A 23417-nucleotide genomic window follows, 5' to 3' on the forward strand; every position below is an offset into this window, starting at 1 on the left:
TGCACATTATGCACCTAGAAGTATTTAAAGTAACCAAGTGCACAAGGCAGGAACATTAAATGGGAACTTTAAAATCTTTCATTAGTTACATGTATTGAACCAGTTTTCAGCTAGGCTGACGCCCCAGGAAACTTTTCCAGCAGAAGAAAAGCCAAACGCTAATCACTGTCCTGGAGGTTACTCTGGGGCTGCAGGATTAGTCATCTTTGGAAACCAGTTGTGGTTGTTCTTATTTTCCTCTCCCACTGCTTTTTCTGATCTGTGGCTGCTGCAGTGGGAGCATTCTCATCAATGTTTTCTCATAAATTCAGCTTACAAACACGAAAGAACAAAACCACTTAAGAATAGCTCACAGCACTCACCCCCTACATCCTGCTGCAGAGTGGGGATCCAAAAACTCCTTACACAACTTAAATCAATCCTTTGGAGGATTGGAATAAAGAGCTGACTAAATCTTCCCCCCAAGCCTCTCTCTGCATTTCTTGGTCAAGTAAGCTGTGGTGAGGAAGGGCGATACCAAAATGTGAGAAGACATAACAGTTCTCATTTTCAGATGTTCTCAATAGAAGCCAGAAATGAAAAGAACAGAAGGACTCATTCTTACAGTGTTATTAATTCTGCAAATTGGGAATGGTTTGGGTCACTTAGGTCAGTATGAATGGATCTGGACACCCGTTTCAAATTTTTCAGGTGTTACACCTTCAATAAGCAGGTCAGCAATGTTCCTTATTTCCTCCATTCAGCTGCTTTCCTCCCCATCCTGTTCCAGCCACGTGGGGAGCCAGGCCAGGTCTACAGGACCCAGCAGCTCTGGGGGCTCTGCCTCTTTTGTAATGTGCTCATGACCCATCACTGGTGAAACCTGCCTCTTTGATAGAGAATCACTGATTTAGATTCAACAGCTGGGCAGCTGGGTGCCTACCCAAAACTACTTCAGAAGAACCACAAGGATGATATCTCTAATAACTTATATTGTTGATTAAATATTAAAAAAAAAGTATTTTTTAAAATCAAAAGAAAACAAACTCATGATATCCACAGCTGCAGTTAATGAGAAGAAGAGAAACTCTCAGGTGTTTTCACTAAGCGGGTCTGTCCTATGGCTCCTGTGCAGAACATCTCTACAGCACGTATCACACCAACTTTGAGACAATTTGGGATTACTGGAAAAAACTCTGGGCTTCACTATGCAAGGTTTATCTCCTGCACTCATCACTTTTAAACTAACATACCAGCCCCACATCAGCAGACTGCTCAGATATCCTTCTTACACACAACTGTCCACTAAACAAATTACATTTCAATTGAAAGCCTCCTATGAAGCTACCAGTTTGTTGTGAGGTTCTCTCATTTTTAACTGCACTGTTGATTCTTGGGGTTATTGATTAAAAATAACTGAGGAACTAAAATTTTATATATTTTATGAAGTGGAACACTTTGCATCCAACCTTAAAAGCATAAAACTTCAAAGCTCTTGTCATCTACATTAACAAGATTAATTTCTTGCTGCTTCTGTCCTTCAGAGTCCTTGATCAAAATTTAAATTTTCCTTCATCACTACTGTTTATATGCACGATTTGAATCCCTTAAGCTCATACATCTCTCTCACCAGGAGACACCTGTAAAGATGCTTGCTACACTGCTCTTCTGATTAATTTGTTCCTCAAGGTTTGCAAAGTTCTTTGAATTTAAGTACTGAGGGTACTGCCGAGTTCTGGGTAAACACCCAGATCTCTCTCAGTAGATCCACGTGTGTGGTTTAAACACTTAGTTCTCAACTGATATCAAGATGTAGATACTCCTCCTTAAAAGGGGAAAAAATATATACATTCTGATGCTTCAGGCATTCTGACTGGAACATCATAATCAAAATTATCAATTGTGACAACTCTAGCTGCAATCAATACTTTCTTAAATTTGACAGATTGGAAGATGTTTTGAGTCAGTAAAATATGTTCATTGTTTTCTAAGTGAATAATTTTCTATGTTTAGGCAATAATTAAATATTTTACTAAGGTGCTTTCACTAGTCAAAGTTCATGCAATGATGTCTGGGAAATTAAATCAGATACAAGCGCATCACCTAGGTGAAGAAAGTCAAGAATACCTGCAGGGCATTCCCTGCTGCCAGTGGCAGTGACTTAAGGAAGCTGCTGGAAAAGTGCATGCAGGGAAGTTTAGCAGAGACTTCAGAGGGGCTGGATCTCAGCAAGGCTTTTCAGTTGAAGGATAAAACTAGTTGAGATGAGTATAAATTATTTTCTCCTTTCAGTTATAAGCGGTTTCAGTATATTCAGACTGACACACATTTTGTCAGCATTCTCCTGAACTCTTCAGGCAAGCTATGGTATTTTTCTCCTTTTACTCCCAAAACAATAGCTTATTTACATACTTAGCAAAGAATAAGACACCCTCCCAAAGCTGATTAACTGCCAGACATTACGTAGGAACGCAAAACCCCCGGACTTCGAACACACTGCTACAATGGAAATGTGTGAAAGTAATTTTGTTCCAGTTTCATCTCATGGGAATGTGGGCTCATAAGCATCCAATTAAAAATAATTCCAACTGATCAAGATGTGTTTTAGCTTCACATGCTAATGTGGTAGAATGCGTCTAGAACGTGCCTGTGATAGATTTTTACTAGGGTAGGAGGAATAAAGATTATTATAGAGAAAGAACCTCACTCTTGCAGTTCTTCCTTTTCCAATTTGTTTCTTTGTACATGAGAATGTAGAGTTTTGGCAACCTATGCTGTTTTGTACTATTTGGGTCAAATCACCTGGGGAACCTGAGAAGATATAATTTTTAACGGGAAGATTCCAAATCAAAATGCAGCCTTTTAAAGCCATCAGAAAGGCAAACAAATGATCAAAATCCTGCATGGCAATCTGCCTGTAACTTCCATTTTTTATGCCAAAAGAAGTCACTTTGATCCACTCATCTGACACTAGCCATAGGAATTCCCTCAGCTACTTCCTCCTTCAAGTCCAATAGCTTGGCTGGACATGGACATATCTTTTAGGAGAACATCCAATCTCATTTAAAAATTCCAATCTAGGGAAATCCAGAGCCCTTGTTAAACTATTCCAGTGACTCATACACCATGTAAAAAAAGATGGACCAGTCTCAGCTGGGTTTACTTCCCAGCTACTGGAGAGCACTGTACCTTTGCATAGGATCACAGAATACCCTGAGCTGGAGGAGACCTCCAAGGATCATCCAGTCCAGCCCCTGTCCCTGCACAGACACCCCAACAATCCCAGCCTGTGCATCCCTGGGAGCAGTGTCCAAACTCTCCTGGAGCTCTGGCAGCCTCAGGGCTGTGCCCATTCCTTGGGGAGCCTGGGCAGTGCCAGCACCCTCTGGGGGAAGAGCCCTTCCCTGATATCCCAGCTAACCCTCCCCTGACATACCTTATTAACAAACCTCCTTATTGAAGGATTTATTTACCCTTAGTCTTCCAAATAATTTAAGGAGTAAACTCATAAAAATGCCATAGAATACTTCTGATTTCTTTCAAAGTCAACCTGGACCTTTTATCTTGTAGCATGATCTATGTGTGAGGAACTCCACCAGCTTTATTAAAATATACCTTGCTTTCATCAAGCTTAGATAATTACATTTTCGTATCAGCAATCTCTCCCCTTCACTGATCACTCCTTCCCTAAAAAATATTTTTGATACTTAATTTTAAATAGGGCAGGAGTTAACAAAGCAATGCAGAGGGTTTCCACTAGACATGCACCCACTTGATAAGCATCCAGTTAAACTGTATTTGAGACCTGCAAGCCAGGCAGTTCTTCATGCAATGAATACCCACAGCATTGATTTTATATCTCACTGGTTTCTTGATCATTATGCTGTGCAGTACAAAGATGAATTATCTCTAATAGAATTATTTATAAACAATTCTGCTCTGCCAAGTCACTCGATGTTGAGTGTAAAGTGATCCTTCCATAATAAACAACTCCAAGTCTTCAATAAAATTACGAGCAGCTGACTAAAAATCACAATCACAAAGCAATAAAATACTAAATTATATTCATTCAACAGACCTCTGACCTTTATATTTTTTTAATTCTACTTTTTCCCCAAAGAAAAATAATTAGATTAGCTGGGTTCTGGGGAAATGATCCACATCAATGCAGCAGCAAAAAAAATGCCTCATCTCCTGAGCTGTGCCCCCAGCTCAGAAACTGAGCCCCACCAACTATCTTGCAATGAAGCTCAGAGAACAGAGTTTCCATAGAAATTTACAGGCCACTCTAGAGAAATCTCAGCACATGAGAAATACCAGCACATGGGTATTAAAAAACCAGGCTGGATCTGTGAAGAATTGTCTTTTTTCCTTTGTCATTTTTCACTCGTTCTTGCTTCTATTTACTTCTTAAGTAACTTAATTAAATTCTGTCAGCTGTTCCATGGTCTGCCTAAGACTGAAGTATAAAATACACCATAATCACTGAAGTCAATGACTATTGCTTGACTATTACAGCAACTCAGAGCACTGAAAATAAAATGTAAAACTGTGCATATTAAATCCAGCAGGAAAAAGACACCTTTGAGACTGCAGGTTTAACACTGATAATGGCAGCAGTTAGAATTTATCAGTGGCACAGCATTAAGACCAAAAAAAATTTGTTCACTGTCACAAAAGTGTACCATTTCCATCTCTGACATTAAAAGCAGGAGAAATGATGCCATATGTTTCATTAACATGAAAAATCTCCCAGCTCACCCAAAATGACACTCCCTGATAATGCAATGACAGTGCAGTCCCTGAATAGTACCAAGCCCATTCCCATCAGCCTCTGAGCTTGGCAAGATGCTGAGCAGAGAATAGTGAATGGTGTTTGGGGGAACAGAAAGGAAAAAAAGAAGGGGAAAAAGATCATTAGTCAAATGCCAGTTTTGGAAGCAAGTGCAGAATCCTATTTAAATATCCTGAAGAAAAATAATGTCTTCACTCAGTATTGTTAAAAAAAAAAAACAAAACCCCAAGTTTATTTATTTATGAAAAGTGCTTAAATCTATCAATTTTTTGCATGTATTGGAGAAATAAATTTTTCTTTGGGGAAGGATATTTTAAACTATGCTATCTACCATTCCAAAAATAGTTTGCTTTAGTGATAAATGAAGTGAAGCTGGTTCTTGTCTGTGACAGATCCAGACTCTGCCATCTTCATTACTCTACTTTTAATCCTATGACAAATGTGGAGCCATTTATAAAAGCTCTGACAAGTTAAGCTCACAGTGAAGTAAGGATCAATGTTTGTCCTATCCCTGGAAGTGTTCCAGACCAGGTTGGACAGGGCTTGGAGTAACCTGGGATAGTGGAAGGTGTCCCTGGTCTGTGGAAGAGGGTGGAATGGTATGAGCTTTAGGGTCCCTTCCAACTCGAAGCATTTAATGAATCTAAGCAAGGCTGATGTATTGAGTATTTCACTTGCACTAACTTAGGATGAGTTTTTTACACTAGCTGCCTAAAAGCTCAATGGCAACAAACACTCAGGTTTATCAGAGAAAAAGAATTCACATCTCTCAAACCCCATTTGAAAGAATACAAATTGCTGCACATCTCCACATAGCAGAAATCAACCCAAAAGACAATTAAAGTTCAATAATAAACATGTTTGCCTCATGTTTTTCCCCACCTTCCCTTCACAGACTAAAGCCAAAGAAAAGATGTCAGAGTTGCAAATGTTTTAGCTATTTTTGAGGATGATACCTAGACACCTTTCCTGCATTGTGAGGTCAGTAATCCATACCAGGACACAGCAGTGGGATCCAAGCCCTATGCCCCAGCACAGCTCACACTCCATGGAAAAAGAAACTGGAAACTGGATAATAAATTGAAATTGACTTTAAGCAGCACTTCAGCATCAGGTTGCAGCAACAGAACCATTCCTATTAAATTAGCAGCATTTCTCAAAGCTAACCTCCAAGGCCCTGATCCTGCTAAGGCAGCACATTCTTAAATGAATGTAATTGCATAATTCCATTGACTCTGATGGCATGGGAGAAGGGTGGCTGCAAAGCTCATTCTGCACACACTTCAGACAATGTGCCAGAACACTTCTGAAATGGAGCATTATAATCTTATGAGATACATTTTGTTGTTTAAACAAACCTAGCATTAAGTAACAATAGATATGCAAAATGGGTAAACTGAACGCCAGTTTGATACTGTATTTCTTGGTCTTTTTTTAATCTAGAAAAAGCCCCCTAATTTAAATTAACCCGTAATAAATTTTACCCTTACTACTTTAAGACATATTCACCCAATTTACAAGGCTCAGCAAAACTGTACTTCCTGCTTTCACACAGTGTCATGCTCGCTATGAAACTAAAACTGTCCATAATTTGTTAAGCATCCCAGAACTAATCATTGCCTTTTAGCTGCCTCTTTGCTAGCACATGCACTTAGCCAGTCTGCCTTCAAAAGCAATTTTCCTGAGCTTGACTGGAACCCAAAGATGTTTAAAACAAAACGGGAACACACATAAGCATTAAAATATCACACAATGGATATGAAATGCACAAGGAAACAGTAATAGCAGCAAACATATCTCACAGCAGAAACCACAGCTGCTGAAATAAGAAATACATAGCAGAGTCACAACAGAATTACTAGATATTAGGATATTCACATTACAATCCCAGGCTCAAGATTTATGCTATGCTAATGCATAATAATGTGCATAATAAAATTGATATTGTATCCATTATGTTTCTAGAATTTGCAAGAGACTGAAAATAACACTGGTACTAAATGCCAATGAAAGCTGCCTGGAAAACTGGTGCTGTGGGCTTGCTCCCTGTGGGAAAGGAAAATATGTTTTGTTTTGCATTCCCTCCTCCCTGCTTTAACTAGCATTTGCTGTCCAGTAAGTATGGGGTGTGGTGTGCCTGTGTGACACATCACCACCAGGTTCTTACACACATCCATGGTACACTGAAAACCTCAGAAACACAGAATGGCTTAGGTCGGAATGGACCTCAACGACCATGTACTGCCACCCTCTGCCATGGGCAGGGACACCTCCCACTATCCCAGGCTGCTCCAAGCCCCAATGTCCAACCTGTCCTTGGACACTGCCAGGGATCCAGGGACAGCCACAGCTGCTCTGGGCACCCTGTGCCAGGGCCTGCCCACCCTCCCAGCCAGCAATTCCCAATTCCCAATATCCCATCCATCCCTGCCCTCTGCCACTGGAAGCCATTGCCCGTGTCCTGTCCCTGCATGCCTTGTCCCCAGTCCCTGTCCAGCTCTCCTGGAGCCCCTTCAGGCCCTGCCAGGGGCTCTGAGCTCTCCCTGGAGCCTTCTCTTGTGCAGCTGAGCACCCCCAGCTCTGCCAGGCTGGCTCCAGAGCAGAGGGGCTCCAGCCCTGGAGCATCTCCGTGCCCTCCTCTGGACTGGCTCCAGCAGCTTCACGTCCTTGTGCTGTTGGAGCCCAGGGCTGGAGGCAGCTCTGCAGGTGGGCTCTCACCTGAGCACAGGGGCAGAGGGGCAGAATCACTTTCCTTGATTCTTCCTTGATCACCTTCCTGCTGCCCATACTGCTTTTTGAGTATGTTTAATCCAAACATTAATACATTTGCGCATAAAATCTACCAAAATAGTAATGAAAACTGTAATTCTTTGTTAAGTACAAATATAGCCAACACCATCTAAGGGTATCAGAGCATCGTTAGAGACCTGCTGCTCTGGCCTAAATTTTATATTCTTTGCCAGGAATACTGGATGGGGGGGTGGTGATTTATAAATCACCATAACCAATTATCCTTTGCCTTTAGTAATTTATAAATTCCATCTCTTCTCTAAACAGGCTGATCACACAATAAAACACTGTAGTACTTACTGTAGGACGGATGCATGTATTCACAAAAAGCTTTTGACACCTCAATTATGCTGTTGTATTCAATGCTACTTCCAGACTTAGACAGGCAAGTTTCCTGAATGTACAAATTCTCCAATCATCCAATATAAAAACAACAATAGAGAATTAGCCACAAAAAAACCCTGCTACCTCTATATTTTTACAGCAGTTATTTCTATTTCAAATCCTCTGTTCTCTCCTATCTCAGAAAAAGTTAACCTGCAATGAAAATCTGAGATTTTACAATCTCCCTAACTGATGTTATGTAATATATATCAACTGATGCATAACCCCCATGTCAGAAAGTTATACCAGTGAAAAAGAAATCTCCATCAGTTTTGGTATAGAAATAACAAGATGAATGTTTTTTGCTCTAAAAACTTCACAAGCTTGTTACATGAAAACACATACAGTTACCAGTGCTTATTTTCATCCACAGAACACCTGAAAGATGCAATATCCATGGAGAAGCACTTACTCTCCCAAGAAAGATTTTGTCAGCTTAATGTGTAGTGCTGTTGCTGTACAGAATTACCAAAATTTCATAGAAACAAGCTGGGAGAATTACACTATTTCTTCTACAATTTCAGGATATCATTCCTACATGTAAAACATTACATCTTAAAGAAGACTGTAGTGTAGACTTCACTTATTATTAGTATTCATTTTTAAATCAGCCTTTGAAATCTCAGGCTTTTGCCTACTTTTATACCATATCCCTGTTACAAATTAATCTGGAGAATGCCCCTGGGACAGCTAGATTTTCATCTCCTGTTGAGATCTTCAGAGTAATTCTCCATCATTATGTACTACTATAAAGTTTTTCTTTTGTACAAAAAGAGCTATTTCAGTTTGCATGCCATATTTTCTTCCCTTGACAATCAAGCTGGTTTTACTTATGTTTACTGTGTGGTCTCTTGCTATTGTATGCTGTCTTAGCTGGGAAGCTGCATTTCCACCCTGGATGCTTTCCATGTTCTGATCAATTTTGTCACGCAATTTTTTCCTTGTTTTCCCGAAGCATCTAGGATATAGGTTAATATATTTAATTATCCACAGCATCAACAATGAAATAGTAAATCTTAAATTTTTACTTGGAGTAAACAGCTATGAGAAATCCTTTGGGTATGGCAAGAAGGACTTACTTTTAAATTCACCCTTTTTACTGTTTCTGTAAAGCATGTATAATTCTCTATCACAAACAAGGATGTGGGGCTGATAGATTCTCATAATTCTTGTTCTGTATAATTAAAAGTGATCAAGCATACAAAAAAAGAGAGATATTTCTTAATTGTCCCAAGTAATAACCAACAGAAGAGGAAATGGACTCAATTTGTGTCAGGGGAGGTTTAGGTTGGATATTGAGAAAAATTTCTTAACCCCGAAGGTGGCCAGGCACTGGCACAGCTGTCCAGGGTAGTGGTGGAATCCCCATCTCTGGAGTGATCTAGAACCTGTGTGGATGTGGCACCTGGGGACAGTGGGCAGTGGTGGCCTTAGCAATGCTGGGAAATGGTTGAAAACAATTATCTTGGAGGGCTTTTCCAGCACAAACAACTCTGTGATTAACTGTCATGAAAACTTCCTGAACTTGAGGCAAAAGCTCTATCATTTCTATTCTTGAAAAGCAAATTATATACACAACATTTTAAATAAAAAAATGGGTGTCAAGGAAGTATTAGTTGCATATAAGACAACTTAAATCTCTGCACCAATTTCAAACAAACTATGCAACTGCAATGGAAGTTTTGTGAATCACTGCTTATGTTCTTATGTCAAGGCTTTGGAAATGGATTAAAATACTTTAACATAAAAAGCATTTAAAGCTTCCAAAGACCAAATAATTCGTATTCTAAATTTAAAAAGACAAACCCAAGCCATTACTAGAATCCCATTTCCAAAATACTTTTTAAAATATACATCAAGGATGCCATAAAAGACACAAGCCATCCCCTTAGAAATTAAAATTACTCATCAGTTAACTGAAAACATGCACAGAATCAGTCACAGGGCATGCAGCATGCAGTAAATGGAGAGCAGAGGTTAATAACCTGGAAGCATAGGATCTGAGAATGTGAGAACAAGTTAAAGACAAGAGTTCCTCTCCATTGTCACTGAGGGTCGAGAAGCAATGCTGCAGCGTAGAGCAGTGGGAGTGGGGGAAATACAGTTTGTCCAAGACATACACATATCTCCGCAAGTGGCGGCAGGTATAACTGAAAGACAAGGGTAGAGGGAGACAAAACAGAAAAAAGAGGTGTTTTCCTTTAAGAAAGCTAAGTCATGGTTTAAAATTCCTGGCTTTTGTGCCAAGAGTCAATGGAAGATGCCAAGAAAGCAATGGAGCGGTTTGACATAAAACAACAGTTTCAAGAAACAGAGGGATCTGTTTGTCCCTGTGCCCACACGCTGGTTCTGTCACTGCTGCACGGGGAATTCACCAAGTCTCACACATTAGACACTAGAATTTGGGCTTCTTTTGGGGTGTGTGTAATTTTTCTCCCTCCTCCTCACATTTTTTTCTTTTTCGGTATCATCTTAAGAAGAGTTTTATCTCTCTCTCAACATGCTCAAAAATTATAAACACAGGAGCCTGGCCTCTGGTTTAAAAAGGTTACCTTCAAAAAAAAAACTTAAGAATGTTCACAAAATTTAACTACCTTTCATGAAAACTTACAGTTGACTTAAAGGGAAAAAAATCTCACAGAACTATTGATCAGTATGAACTGCTCTTGCAGCCTGGGATTTCAGTGATAGAGAATTCCTGTATTTAACTGTAGTTGCTCAAATGTGATGCTTAATCATAACAGAGTTACTCAATTAAGTCCTGGCCAGCTTTTCCACGAAGAACTACAATCACTTCTATGAAGTAAATATAGAGCAAGCAATAAAACATTTAAAATTGATATTAAGCAACCCTGAATGCACCTCAGTAAGAGATATATTGCTTTTGCCTATGCACAGGATATCCTCCCACTCATAATGGAAAGGAAAATAAATTCATTAGTGTAGTTCACCTGCAACAAACCGCATCACCAGAAAATTCTGAGGCACATAGAAAATATAACCTCAACCACCTTTTATTGTAGGGTTCGTATAGCAAATACATACTGCATAATGGTGCACAGCCAGGGTGTGCCAAGTATGATGATGTGATGTGATGTGATGTGATGTGATGTGATGTGATGTGATGTGATGTGATGATGTGATCTTACAGCTGGACTTGGTAATCCTGGAGATCTTTTCCAGCCTTAATGATTCTGTGATTCTAAGTTGTCCAGAAAGTGCTTTAACCAGTCTAGTATACTGTGAGACAAAAAAGCCAGCTCATGATGGTCCTACCAGGCTCTGCTGTCCTCATTTGCAGCCAGGGGACATGGCTCTCTCCAGGACAGATGTACCCATGGAGTGCTAAACTGGGAAAGTTTCCCATGGAGATTTATGAAATCAAGTCTCTTTTGCTGACATTGGCAAGAACCAACAACACCTGAACTCTAGGCTCCAGCATTCTCACCAAATCAAAAAACCCCATTGTTTCATGGCTTCATAGGTGGAAAATTGGCCCAGGGACTATACAGCCAACCACCTACATTTCACAGGCTACTGTCTCTCTAAATCCCTACCTGACAAAGTAACATGTGGCTGAAACACTCTTTCCTGAGACAAAATAATTCATGTACCTCAGGCAAAAAACAGGACAAAAAAGAGTGCCACCAACAGTTAATTAGTGCAATCAGTGGGGCTCTAAGCCCAGGGCTTTTCCAAAACCAACACCTCCCCCTGCTTTGTTTTAAACAACACTCACTACTGCATTAAATCTTTGCTCTGGAAGTTTATCCTTGCTCTGGAAGTTTAAGAACACAAGATCCCTTTTGCACTTCATTTGCAGATATGATAATTTTCAGGAGATGAAGAAGATTCAAGGACGCAATTTCCTAAGCTTTCATACCTTTTCTGCTTTCCTGACCACAGCATGTTGTGAGTAAGACAGGCTATTCTGTTCACTCCATCAGCCAGGGATGGATAAGATAAAGGATTTACAGGGTCCCATGCTTAAGAAAACCCTCAATCCAAAACCTGCCCTTGTGGCTACCCAGAGAGGCCATGTATTTTTCTTTTCCAAAAACAGAATAAAAAGCGTAATTTAGAATGATGATGCTTAGGAGATTTAAATGTTTCTAATTCCACTGTTACCACTTACTATATATTTAACCAGGCCTCTTACTAGAAAACTCCAGCCATTCAGTCTTGCCAGATTTATCAAGAAACTGAATGGGTCTTCTCAACCAGGATGGTTTGGGTTGGAAAAGACCTTGAAGTTGAACCCATCCCACCCCACCCCCTGCCCTGGGCAGGGACACCTTCTATTATCCCAGGTGCTCCAAGCCCCCTCCAACCTGGCCTTGGACACTGCCAGGGATCCAGGGACAGCCACAGCTGCTCTGGGCACCCTGTGCCAGGGCCTGCCCACCCTCCCAGCCAGCAATTCCCAATTCCCAATATCCCATCCATCCCTGCCCTCTGCCAGTGGAAGCCATTGCCCGTGTCCTGTCCCTGCATGCCTTGTCCCCAGTCCCTGTCCAGCTCTCCTGGAGCCCCTTCAGGCCCTGCCAGGGGCTCTGAGCTCTCCCTGGAGCCTTCTCTTGTGCAGCTGAGCACCCCCAGCTCTGCCAGCCTGGGTCCACAGGGAAAATGATAACAACTGTCTTTGATCCCTGTCAACATTCTCCATAGATGGGAAGAACAAGACTTAATCCCCGTAATCACCACCACCATATTTAGGCTTAACTGACCAGCTGGGTGAGGAGGATGGAAGTTTCCCCAAAACATCACTCAGAAGTTCTGGAGACACACACAGGGTCACACAGTGCCATCAGCACTGCCCTCCATAGGCCATTCCTATTTTCAAAGCTGAACTTGTGTAATGAGAAGTTTGTTTGTGTAATGGAAGTTTGATGTTAAATGCACACCAAAAGCAATGCAATCCCATAACCCCATGGCTGTTCTTAGCCACTTTGACCCTCAGAACATACATCATATTGAAGATTAAGCATCTCTGTTATTAAATCCTCTAGAGTAAATCAGAATAAAATCAAGGGTTAAGAGCAGAGTTCCTTTAAGTCCCTGTACATTAAGAGACATTGACATCAATTTTCACTGACTACCTGTGAGTTTGAAATAGGTTTATTTGATCCACCAGAAATGAGGTTTCCAGTTTGTTTTCTGCATGTTTTATGGGACAATTTTCTTTAACTTCATAGCAAAAGGTGACCTTCAACTACAATGTAGAACTAAATTTTTTTAAAAAGCACTACTGCATAAAATGAAGACAATCATATTTGATTTATGGGGGGTGTGTGTGTGCATACATGCTAATCAGGTATCCTGTTTACCTAGAGGACAAAACTGTAGCTCACACTGTACTAAAATCCCACTTCAAAAGACTGTAATCCCCTCATACAAAAAGCCATCTGATCAACATTTTGAATTCTGATACCAAAACACAACAGTGTCCATTTCTAAAAGCTAAAAGATAGTATGCTCTGTTACAAAACTATCAGGGAATTAGGGTGGACTTGAGTAACCCAATCAAAAAATTGACTATTCATATATAACTGTAAGGTGTCACTCTCTTATTTATGGTAATTAAAATAATAGAACTCCTCTCTTGATAATGCAGCTCCTCTCTTGCCTTCTCACCGCACAAAAATACACAGTGACATTCAACAGAAGTTTAAATTTATGAAACTATTCCATACACATTGTTAAAACTTGAAGTGATTAATGTTCTTTAATAGCCACAAAGGCTACAGAACCCAAAACTTTCAGATCCAAAGCAACAGAGATCAGCATCAGTATTTTGGAGGTTGAAGTGCCAGGATCTTTTTTGTCTGGTAGTTCCCCATCTCTCACACTGGATCAGCTGGCATCGCCTGTCATTACAGAATACCAGCTGTATGGAAATGTAAACAGAGAAACCCAACAACATCTTTAAGGTAAGAGAAGATGCCCAAAACTGACAGGGATCACAGCAAAGCACCAAATTCAGTCCTCATAAAGTCAGAAAGTAGCATTTAGAAGGCTCCAAGGATTTAATTCCATAGGTATATTTATAGGTTTCTTGTTTGTTTTTCACTTTCTCTACTACATATTGAGTGTAGAGAACTGAAAGACAAAAACTGAACAAAACACCAAAACCACCATAAAAATGCTCACCTGCTAACCATCAATAATGTGAATTTTGGAATAAAAATACACCTAAATTAATTTGATACTGTAAAAGATAGCACAGATAACCTGACATCTGTGAAGAAGCCTGTGAACTACCTGCTAATTGAGAATTTTTTCTATTCATGCTTCTGGCATCCATTAGTGATTCATTCCTTCCCTGATCCTGGCACTGTCTGATCTTGCCCAGCAGCTGGTATAAATTGAGAGGGCAGGGAGGAAGCTGCAGCATTGGCTGGCAAATGAAAAAAAGGAGAAGAGAAAATAAAAAAAAAAAAAGGAAAGGAAAAAACCGCCACACAAACCACATTAGTCAGCCATATCAACCTTCTAGAAAAAATTTTTAAAAAAGTGAATTTGCTCAAAGGGATAATTGGTGCTGCTTTTAACTCTCCCCAACTTCTGAGCTCTCCCTTCCTCTGCCACCCTGAAAAGGCCGCCTGTTCTCATCAAGAGGTGAACGCCTTCATCTGACTGGTGTGAGAATACTTTCACCCATTTATCCCAATCTTCCATAATCCTGGAGCTCTGGTCCTCTGTGTGAGAGCTTTTTAAATTTGCTGGAACCAGAAGAAGTTAAAATGAAGGCTGAGACCCTCTGCTGTACTCACTGCTCACTGCCTGACACCCAGGCACATGTAGTGGAAACATGTAATTTCTACATACATATAAAAATTAACCCAGTATATCTACATTTATTTGCAATTAAGTGCAGATTTTATGAATGCAAAGTGAAGTTTCTTTCCTTTTTCTTACTCCAATCAGTAAAGGTATTCTGATGACAGCAGTTAAATGAGAGCATCAAAGACATACTTAAAAATCCACAGGAGTTTGATGTGGAGAGCCAGACCAAAGGTGGAACTTTCTTTTTGAATAGAAGAGAATATTTTCAGTAGGACGGGACCTACAACGACTTTTTAGTCCAGCTGCTTGACCAGTTCAGGGATGACCAAGTTAAAGCATGCTAAAGCACTGGCACAGGGTGCCCAGAGAAGCTGAGGCTGCCCCTGGATCTCTGGGAGTGTCCAAGGCTGAGTTGGCAGGGGCTTGGATAAATATGGTATAGTGGAAGATGTCCCTGCCCATGGCAGGGGGTTGAAATTATGTCAGACTAAACTTCTCTTCCAACCCAAAACATTCTGGGATTCCATGATGGACCACCTCTCTAAGAAGGCTGTTCCAGGGTTTAAACACCCTTTCAGTAAAGAAATGTTTCCTAATGTCCTGTCTGAACCCCCTCTGGGCAGTTTTGAACCATTCCCACACATCCTATCACTAGATCCCAGGGAGAAGAGATGACTCCCTTCCTCAGGAAGCTGGTGCAGGGAGCAATGAGGCTGTGCTTCAGCCTCCTTCTCTCCAAACTAGACCAGCCCAGACACTTCAGCTGCTCCTCACAGGACATTGCTTCTAGCCCTTTCACCAGCTTTGTTGACCTTCTCTGGATGTATCCAAGGACCTTCACATCCTTCTCAGATGGTGTTTCCAGAACTGCACACAGGGCCCAAAATGACACTGCAGCAATGCTAAGCAAAGTGGATGAACAACTGGGGAACAATCCCCTCCCTTGACCAACTGGTTTTGCTGTGTTTGATGCCTGTCAGGATGTAGTTTTCCCTCTGGGAATGCCAGGGCACAGAAGCACGTCACAGCTTCCTGTAGCTTTAGTTATCCCCCTGGTTATCTGGAAGCTCTCCAAACACATTGTGTGAAACCATCAGATAGTCAAAACCAACAAATAAATAAGATTTTGCTAAAGATTCTTCTGAAATTTCTCTGAAAATGTCAACATCTTAATCGGCCACTACAATTATTTTTGTTCAAGTGATCGTATCTCTTCCAATACTTAACTCAAACTCCACATTAATTCAAGAAGTGTAAATAAGGCTACAGCCACAGACTAAACACCTAGCAAAAAAAAAAAAAAAAAGAGTTTGAAAATAAGAATTGCAGAAACTCATTTTATGTTTACATTCATTTCTTCATCCAAAATTTAAGACTTGAACAAGACAACAGAAGTAAGCAAAACACGCAAAGCCACTTACATCCTCATGTGTTTAAGCTAGAAAGCTGATATTTTCTCTAGTGAAATCAACTGTCATTTTAAAACAAACATATCAAAGCTAAAAATGTAAACACCACCAGGCCAACATCTTAACAACACAGAAAGTAAGCAAATTGGGCAGGGCATAGAAAAGTGGTATAAAACCAGTGTTCACTAACCCCTCTACAAACAAAACCCAGGCTGAAACAGCATATATAGGGTTCAAAAGAAAAATTCCCAGTGTTCAAGTTTAAGTAATTGTAATTCATCATCTTCTTCTTGGCACATGCCAGATTTTATGAGAGCTATAAATCTTTAACATTATTGAGAAAAAGAAAGGTCTTGAAGACATACATGCCATGTGTATTAGCTCAGAGAAACTAGATTAATCTCCAGCAATAAAAAAAGCCAATTCTACTAAGCCTGATTAAATATTTAGGTCATATTGTTTCTGCTGTAGAATTTGAAAAATGCACAGAAATAAGATCTTTCCCTGAGCCTGAAGACTTAATCACTGTATTTTCAAAACACAGTTATGTTACAACACAATTCTACAGGAAAGCCAATATTAAAGTCTTTAAAGTAAAAATAAATGAAAGTATAAGCTAATTAAACTAGTATATGTTAGTCAACACACCAAACTATCTCTGTACACGTGTGCAGAACGTCATGACATGCAGTGAACATTTTATTAGTGTTCATGTTTGGTAACTTGTGTTCTAGGAAGTCGTATTAGTCACTACTCCTCTGTTACCAAAGACAAACCCAACCAGAATACATCCTGTACTCAAACACCAAACATATGATAACAACTTATTAGATCATCCACTCCATGAGAATTGATTTGTATTCTGCCTCAAAGATCACCAATTAATGCTATTTCATAAGGCATAAAGAGCTGAAAGGCAAACCATCTCTCTGCCTATCTCAAGGCGAGGTTAGACAGGGTCTGGAGCAATCTGGTCCAGTGGAAGGTGCCCCTGCCCATGGCAGGAGGGTTAGAATTAAATTATTTTTAAGATCCCTTCCTACCATAGGCCAGCCTAGGATTCTGTGATTCTTGCAACATAAAAATCTATCATATACATCACACAAAAACAGGATTTGGGGTTGAACTTTTCATTTCTGTTTAGTACACTGCCACTGATGACACAATGAACTGCAATACTGATGAACTACAGCAAAAATCTAACCATCTATTTCTTTTTCAGCACCAAGGACATTTTGAAAGATCAACATGCCCATGTTCAAGGAAAGATGTTCAGGGGTTCTTTAGGGCAAATTTCTGCCACAGTGGTGTTAGCACAGATAAACTCTTAAGAAACCCTAGTTTTTCATAGTTTTGAATTCATTTTTTTGAATTATTATTCTTACATTAGAGTCATAATTAAGATGAAAGAGACCTTCAGCAGTCTCTAACCCAACCTTCAGCTCAAAGCAGGGTTAAAACTGTATGCACACCTGGTTGAGTCTCAGAAGCCTCCAGGGGAGAGAGACTCTACAACTTCCCTGTGCTGCTTTGCCAGCTCTGCCATGACCATGAAAAAACTGCATTCTTCCCTCAGCCTGGAACCTCCTGACCATGCTCTCATCTTCCTGCCAGGCTGTTCTGTATAAAGAGCCTGGCTCCACCTCCTCAGCAGCCTTCTCATACACATGGGAATGTTGCTCACCCTGTGAACCTCCTGCTGTAGCCTTGCCCCAAAAGCCTTCTCTCCTCCAGGCTAAATAAGCCCAGTGCCCTCAGCCCACATTCCCACACCAGTTCCCAGACATCATGCTGCCCTCCACAGAACTCCCTCCAGTCTGACAGCCCCTCTGCTATGTCTAGAGGCCTAAAACCTGGATGCAGTTTTCCAGATGTGATCCAACACAGTGGCTTTGCACGGGCACAAGTCAACAGGCATGGCACTCTTGGATGTGTTTTGCCAGGTCCTGTGGACATGGATATGTCAGTTCTCCAGTAATCCTGACTTGAATTTTTTCCAGTGCTGGCACTTTCTTTCCTCCCTGATCCCCACCTAATGTCCTCATTTAAGTAACATTCTCATAGATTTCTAAACAATATTAATTCCTGCAGGCCTTCTTTTCAGATACAAATATCCCCAAATTCATATCTTACATCATAAAGTGATGACAGGATTTTAAATTACATTACTGCAAAACAGCAGTTTGGCAGCAAGGGGTCACCATGGGGTTAAAGGTGACATAACAACATAGAAAAGGATGAAAATAATTTAAATGCTTAAGAAGCGATTATTTGTGATAACGTGTCACAGATGTAAGTTCACATGCCCTGAAGCATCACTCTATCACAGTACTGGCCAAATGTACACGACAGGCTTATGAGAGGAATATTATCTTATGCATGGAAGTATTTACAGTGAAGGAGGGCAAGAAAATGAAAGCCAAACAAGTTCTGGAGATGTCTGATAGACTGAAAACAAAATGAGAAATATATGAGATTCCTCTACAGAAAGGCCAAATTACTTCTGTGCAGATGAAGTTCCATTAGAAAGAACAAAAGGATTTATATATTAAAAGCAGACAGAAATAACTGACGACCTATAAGCAAAAAATATATAAAAGAGCTCAGAGGAAGTGCCTATTCAGTTCTGATGTTTCAGACAAAGGCAAAGGCTTTAATCACCCAGATGCACTGGTTACTTGGAAGGCACATATCGCCAGCAGCTTAAGAGATGCTACTATGGGAATGTTGTTTTGGAAAACTTTTGTGCTTTTATCCTTTGGCCAGACACGTGATAATTCCTTGGCTCTGCACAGGATTACAGGGATGCTATGACACCCTCATTAACAGAGGCATTTGCATCTCTGTCTGCCTGAATCTTGAAAATCCTGTGTCCAGAGACAGCAGCAAGAGAGGGCACAGCACTAAGGGCAGTGTCCCTCCCACCATCCATCCATCCATCCATCATCCATCCATCCATCATCCATCCATCATCCATCCATCCATCATCCATCCATCCATCATCCATCCATCCATCATCATTCCCTCCCTCCCTCCCTTCCTCCATCATCCATCCATCCATCCATCCATCCATCCATCCATCCATCCCTCCATCCATCATCCATCCATCCATCCATCCATCCATCATCCATCCATCATCCATCCATCCATCCATCATCCATCCATCCATCATCCATCCATCCATCCACCATCCATCCATCATCCATCCATCCATCCATCATCCATCCATCCATCATCCATCCATCCATCCATCTATCCATCATCCATCCATCCATCCATCCATCCATCATCCATCCATCCGTCATCCATCCATCCATCCATCCTCCATCCATCCATCATCCATCATCCATCCATCCATCCACCATCCATCCATCCATCATCCATCATCCATCCACCATCCATCATCCATCCATCATTAATCCCTCCATCCATCCACCATCCATCATCCATCCATCCATCCATCCATCCATCCATCCATCATCCATCCATCATCCATCCATCCATCCATCCATCCATCCATCCATCCATCATCCATCCATCATCCATCCATCATCCATCCATCCATCCATCCATCATCCATCCATCCATCCATCCATCCATCATCCATCCATCCATCCATCATCCATCCTCCATCCATCCATCCATCCATCCATCATCCATCCTCCATCCATCCATCCATCCATCCATCCATCCATCCATCCATCCATCCATCCATCCTTGCCCCTGCTAACTGGGGTACTTGGAGACATACCCCAGCACACAACTAATGAGTGACAGGACCATGCCTCTACTCAACTTCATAGTAAATTTGTTTATTCATTACAAAACTAAGTGCACTTACTTTACCTAAAAGCCTGTTATTCCCTAAACTTTCTGAAGGTTATTACCATTAAATAGGCTGAGTCATCCAATGGTTCTAAAGACCTGCTTCACATTGAAGTTGTTAAAGCCTGATTATTTTGCTTGTACCTATAGTTTCACCCTCCATTTACAAATGCCAGATGATTCAATCTGCAATATGGTCTTTGAGAGCCACAAAAATGCCAGTCAAAATACATGGTGGTAGGAAATAGCTCAGTTTGAGTACTTAGGAGACTCAGAATTTTCGTAAACTGTCATTTTCTATTCCCCAAACCCATTAGAAAGCCTATTTGAAAATCCTCACTGAAGTGTGGGGTCTAAATGAACTGAAAATTTCCATGTGTGGTGGAAAGGAAAGTTTTCAGGAGGCATTTGGAGGACACTGACACAGGTCAGTTGGGTATTACACAGCCCCGCTTCCCTCCCTGCAACCACTCATACCTATCCTGACTTCACACAAGTGGAGAGGAACATTACTTCACTGCAGCGCAGAGCTGGAAAAATACTAGACGTATATAATGACATCAGTTAAAATGCGAAATAAGCAGCAGCCTGAGGGTGAAAAAATATAATTAATGCTATATTTTTGGCTACACTTTTGTTCCACAGTAATGTTTACTTAGAACCATTTTAGTTTGTCAGATAAATCCTTAAAAGTTCATTATTCATTTCTTTAGATCACAGTGCACAGCTTTTTCCAAAGAGAAAATTTCTAAAAAGGAAAGAGTACATGTTGTATCAGAATAAAGCATTAATGAGCCAAATACCCTGCAAATGAGGATAAATTACAGGTTCAAGCAAGTCATTATCTTGAGTCACCTCTATTTCTGTTAAGGAACACTGTCCCATAAATATGTTCCACTCAAAACAAACTGAGAAGACAAGACTGCAGTTTCTAGGATTCTACTAGAATGGCAAATAATAGTTCCTAAAAGACTATCAGAATTCCCTTGTCTTTTTAAATCTCAGGAAAATCTTAAGCAGGACAACTTACTGATATAAAACTGTCTTTTTACAACACAAAACCTATAAGGATCACATCTAGATATCTCTAAGGTCCCTTCTGACCCAAACCATTCTATGACCCCTCCCCCACATCAGACATCCAAATCCGAAATAATACAGTGGGACACAACCCAGAAAATATTTTAGTGGCCTTAACATCTTTTCCACCTAAAAGAAATCAAAATTGCAGTTGCAGGACTGGAACAACCCTACTTGGCTTTCTCATTTTTGCTTCCTGTAGCCATTAAACATGCAGATGACTTAAGTGACGTAACTCAGAACAACCTCAGTCTACTCCGCAAATTTATCTGTGAAACAACACTGGAAGTCTATCGCAAAAATAGTTATTTCTCTACAGCTTTCATCAGATATTTCTTGTCTCTATCAGAAGAGATTCACAAGATCAACAGTTTCAAGGTTGCACCAAAAAAGAAAAGTTTAATTCCCCAATTTGAACACTGTACCAAGTTATACTATTTCCAAAGAGCTTATGTGGCACAGTAACAATGAATGGGCCATTCATAATAAAGATTTCACAATGGGATCTTCTCCCTTCTAACTTAAGCTCTGTGTGACACATGTGATGCTCTGGATGCCGTGAAACAGGGATCAAGGCTTCAACAAACCTCAGTTCTATACTGATTTGAATCACACATCCCGCCAGGCAGAAACCTGCAGTTTGTATGACTCTGAAATGCACAATTTTCTGGATGGTGGAAGACAAGTAAGTTGTAGTAGTGTCTTGCCCCAAAAAAATGACAGAATTATCCTGCTGGTTGTTGCCTCCAAGTCAGCAGAGACACGAAATGTGGTCCATGGAGGAGCAAACTACCATGTACAAAACTGAGCTTTCAGAATGGCTCATATTTTGATACTAAATATCCTTTTAAGCCAAAGCAGCAATCAAACTGTCATTTTTAAAGAGTCCTCTGGCCATTAACTGCAGAGCAGAAGATAAAGACAGTTTAACTGCTCTGCTCCATGTGAGAAGACCCTGACACGGAGAGAAGCAACTACTTCCCCAGCAGCCCTCCATGGCTCACCCTGATCCAATCTGTCCATCTGGGGATCCTCCATGACCCGTGAGCTGGGGGTCCTGGGCTGCAAACACTTCCAATGGCACGTGGGGCACTCGATTGCTCACGCCAGATGGGGGACAAGGGTATTACTGTCCCATCAGATGCCCACTCAGAATCCCCAGCAGGTTCAACCAGGCTTAAACCAAGTTCAATGATATTTCCATGTTGGAAACAGCTGATATCAGCCTAAAACCTCACCTCCATATGTTACACACAGGCAAAAACAGGCAAGCACATATGGGCTACTCCTCTTGCTGTTGACATAGCTAAAGCAGCATTTTAGTACATTTGACCACAACTATACTTAATTCTTTGTAACAAAGGATGCTTCTTTCCTCTTAAAAAATTAACTTCATTCTATTTACATCCCTAAGTCATACCAGCAAGAGCCCATTTGCTACTAATATTCTCTCTTCCCTTGTCAGAACAATTGTTGTCTTCCTTTTTGTCACAGTCTTTCCTACTAATTGCAATGACACCTCCCAATTTTGGAATGGCTGATCAGCTTATAAGCTTCCCCACAGCTAATCTAGGTCAACAAGCTACTAATAAGGCCAACATATGTTTCTTTTATTTAACGCTATTCAGATCTTTATAAATCACTTCTGTCTCCCAATAAAAGGCACCCCAGGGATTCAAGACCCTCTGCAGGTTTGAGGACTAACAGTGACAGAGCAGAGAATGAGGGGTATAAAAAGCTCTGCACACAGAGTAGGAAGCCTGTGCCTGTGCACAGCTCAAGGAAGAGAAGGCAAAGCTGCCCAAGTTTTCACCAGGTGACTCAAACAATGTGTCCTACTGCACACACAGCCTTGGCTACTGGCAGCCCACAGGTGAGAAGCAAAGCTCTGGCTCAGGGGCTTGAAGTTGCTTGATCTTTCATTTCCACCGTGTCCTCTAAAACATGGCCTGAGCATGAGAATACCATGAAGGCCCTTTTTCTGAAAAGGCATTCATTTTCACTCTACTTGGAATGCTTAATAAAAACCAGATTACCACTTTTGCTGCACTGCATAGGGGTTAAAAAACCCTCATTATAAAGCAGTTTCTCATAAAGAGAGTATCATTTTATCATTGAATCACAGAATGGCTTGTTTTGTAAGGCACTTTCAAGATCATCCAGTTCCATACCCCTGCCAAGGACAGGGACACCTTCCACTGTCTCAGGCTATTCCAAACCCTGTCCAACCTGGCCTTGGACACTTCCAGGGATCCAGGGAATAGCCACAGCTGCTCTGGGCACCCTCATAGCCAGCAATTCCTTCCCAATATCCCATCCATCCCTGCCCTCTGGCAGTGGGAAGCCATTTTATATCCAGGCTAGACAAT

General features: G+C 40.8%; 1 protein-coding gene across 1 annotated transcript in view; it reads right to left on the bottom strand.

Annotated features, from left to right (window-relative positions):
- Window positions 1-23417, bottom strand: part of DYM (dymeclin) — a 206929-nt gene that overhangs the window by 82669 nt on the left and 100843 nt on the right. Inside the window, exon 9 of the mRNA XM_062512592.1 lies at window positions 9934-10098. Coding sequence (XP_062368576.1) covers window positions 9934-10098 — 165 coding nt within the window. The remainder of the gene's footprint in view (window positions 1-9933; window positions 10099-23417) is intronic.

This window comes from Cinclus cinclus, chromosome Z (genome assembly GCF_963662255.1).
Source record: "Cinclus cinclus chromosome Z, bCinCin1.1, whole genome shotgun sequence".
NCBI classification, from domain to species: domain Eukaryota; kingdom Metazoa; phylum Chordata; class Aves; order Passeriformes; family Cinclidae; genus Cinclus; species Cinclus cinclus.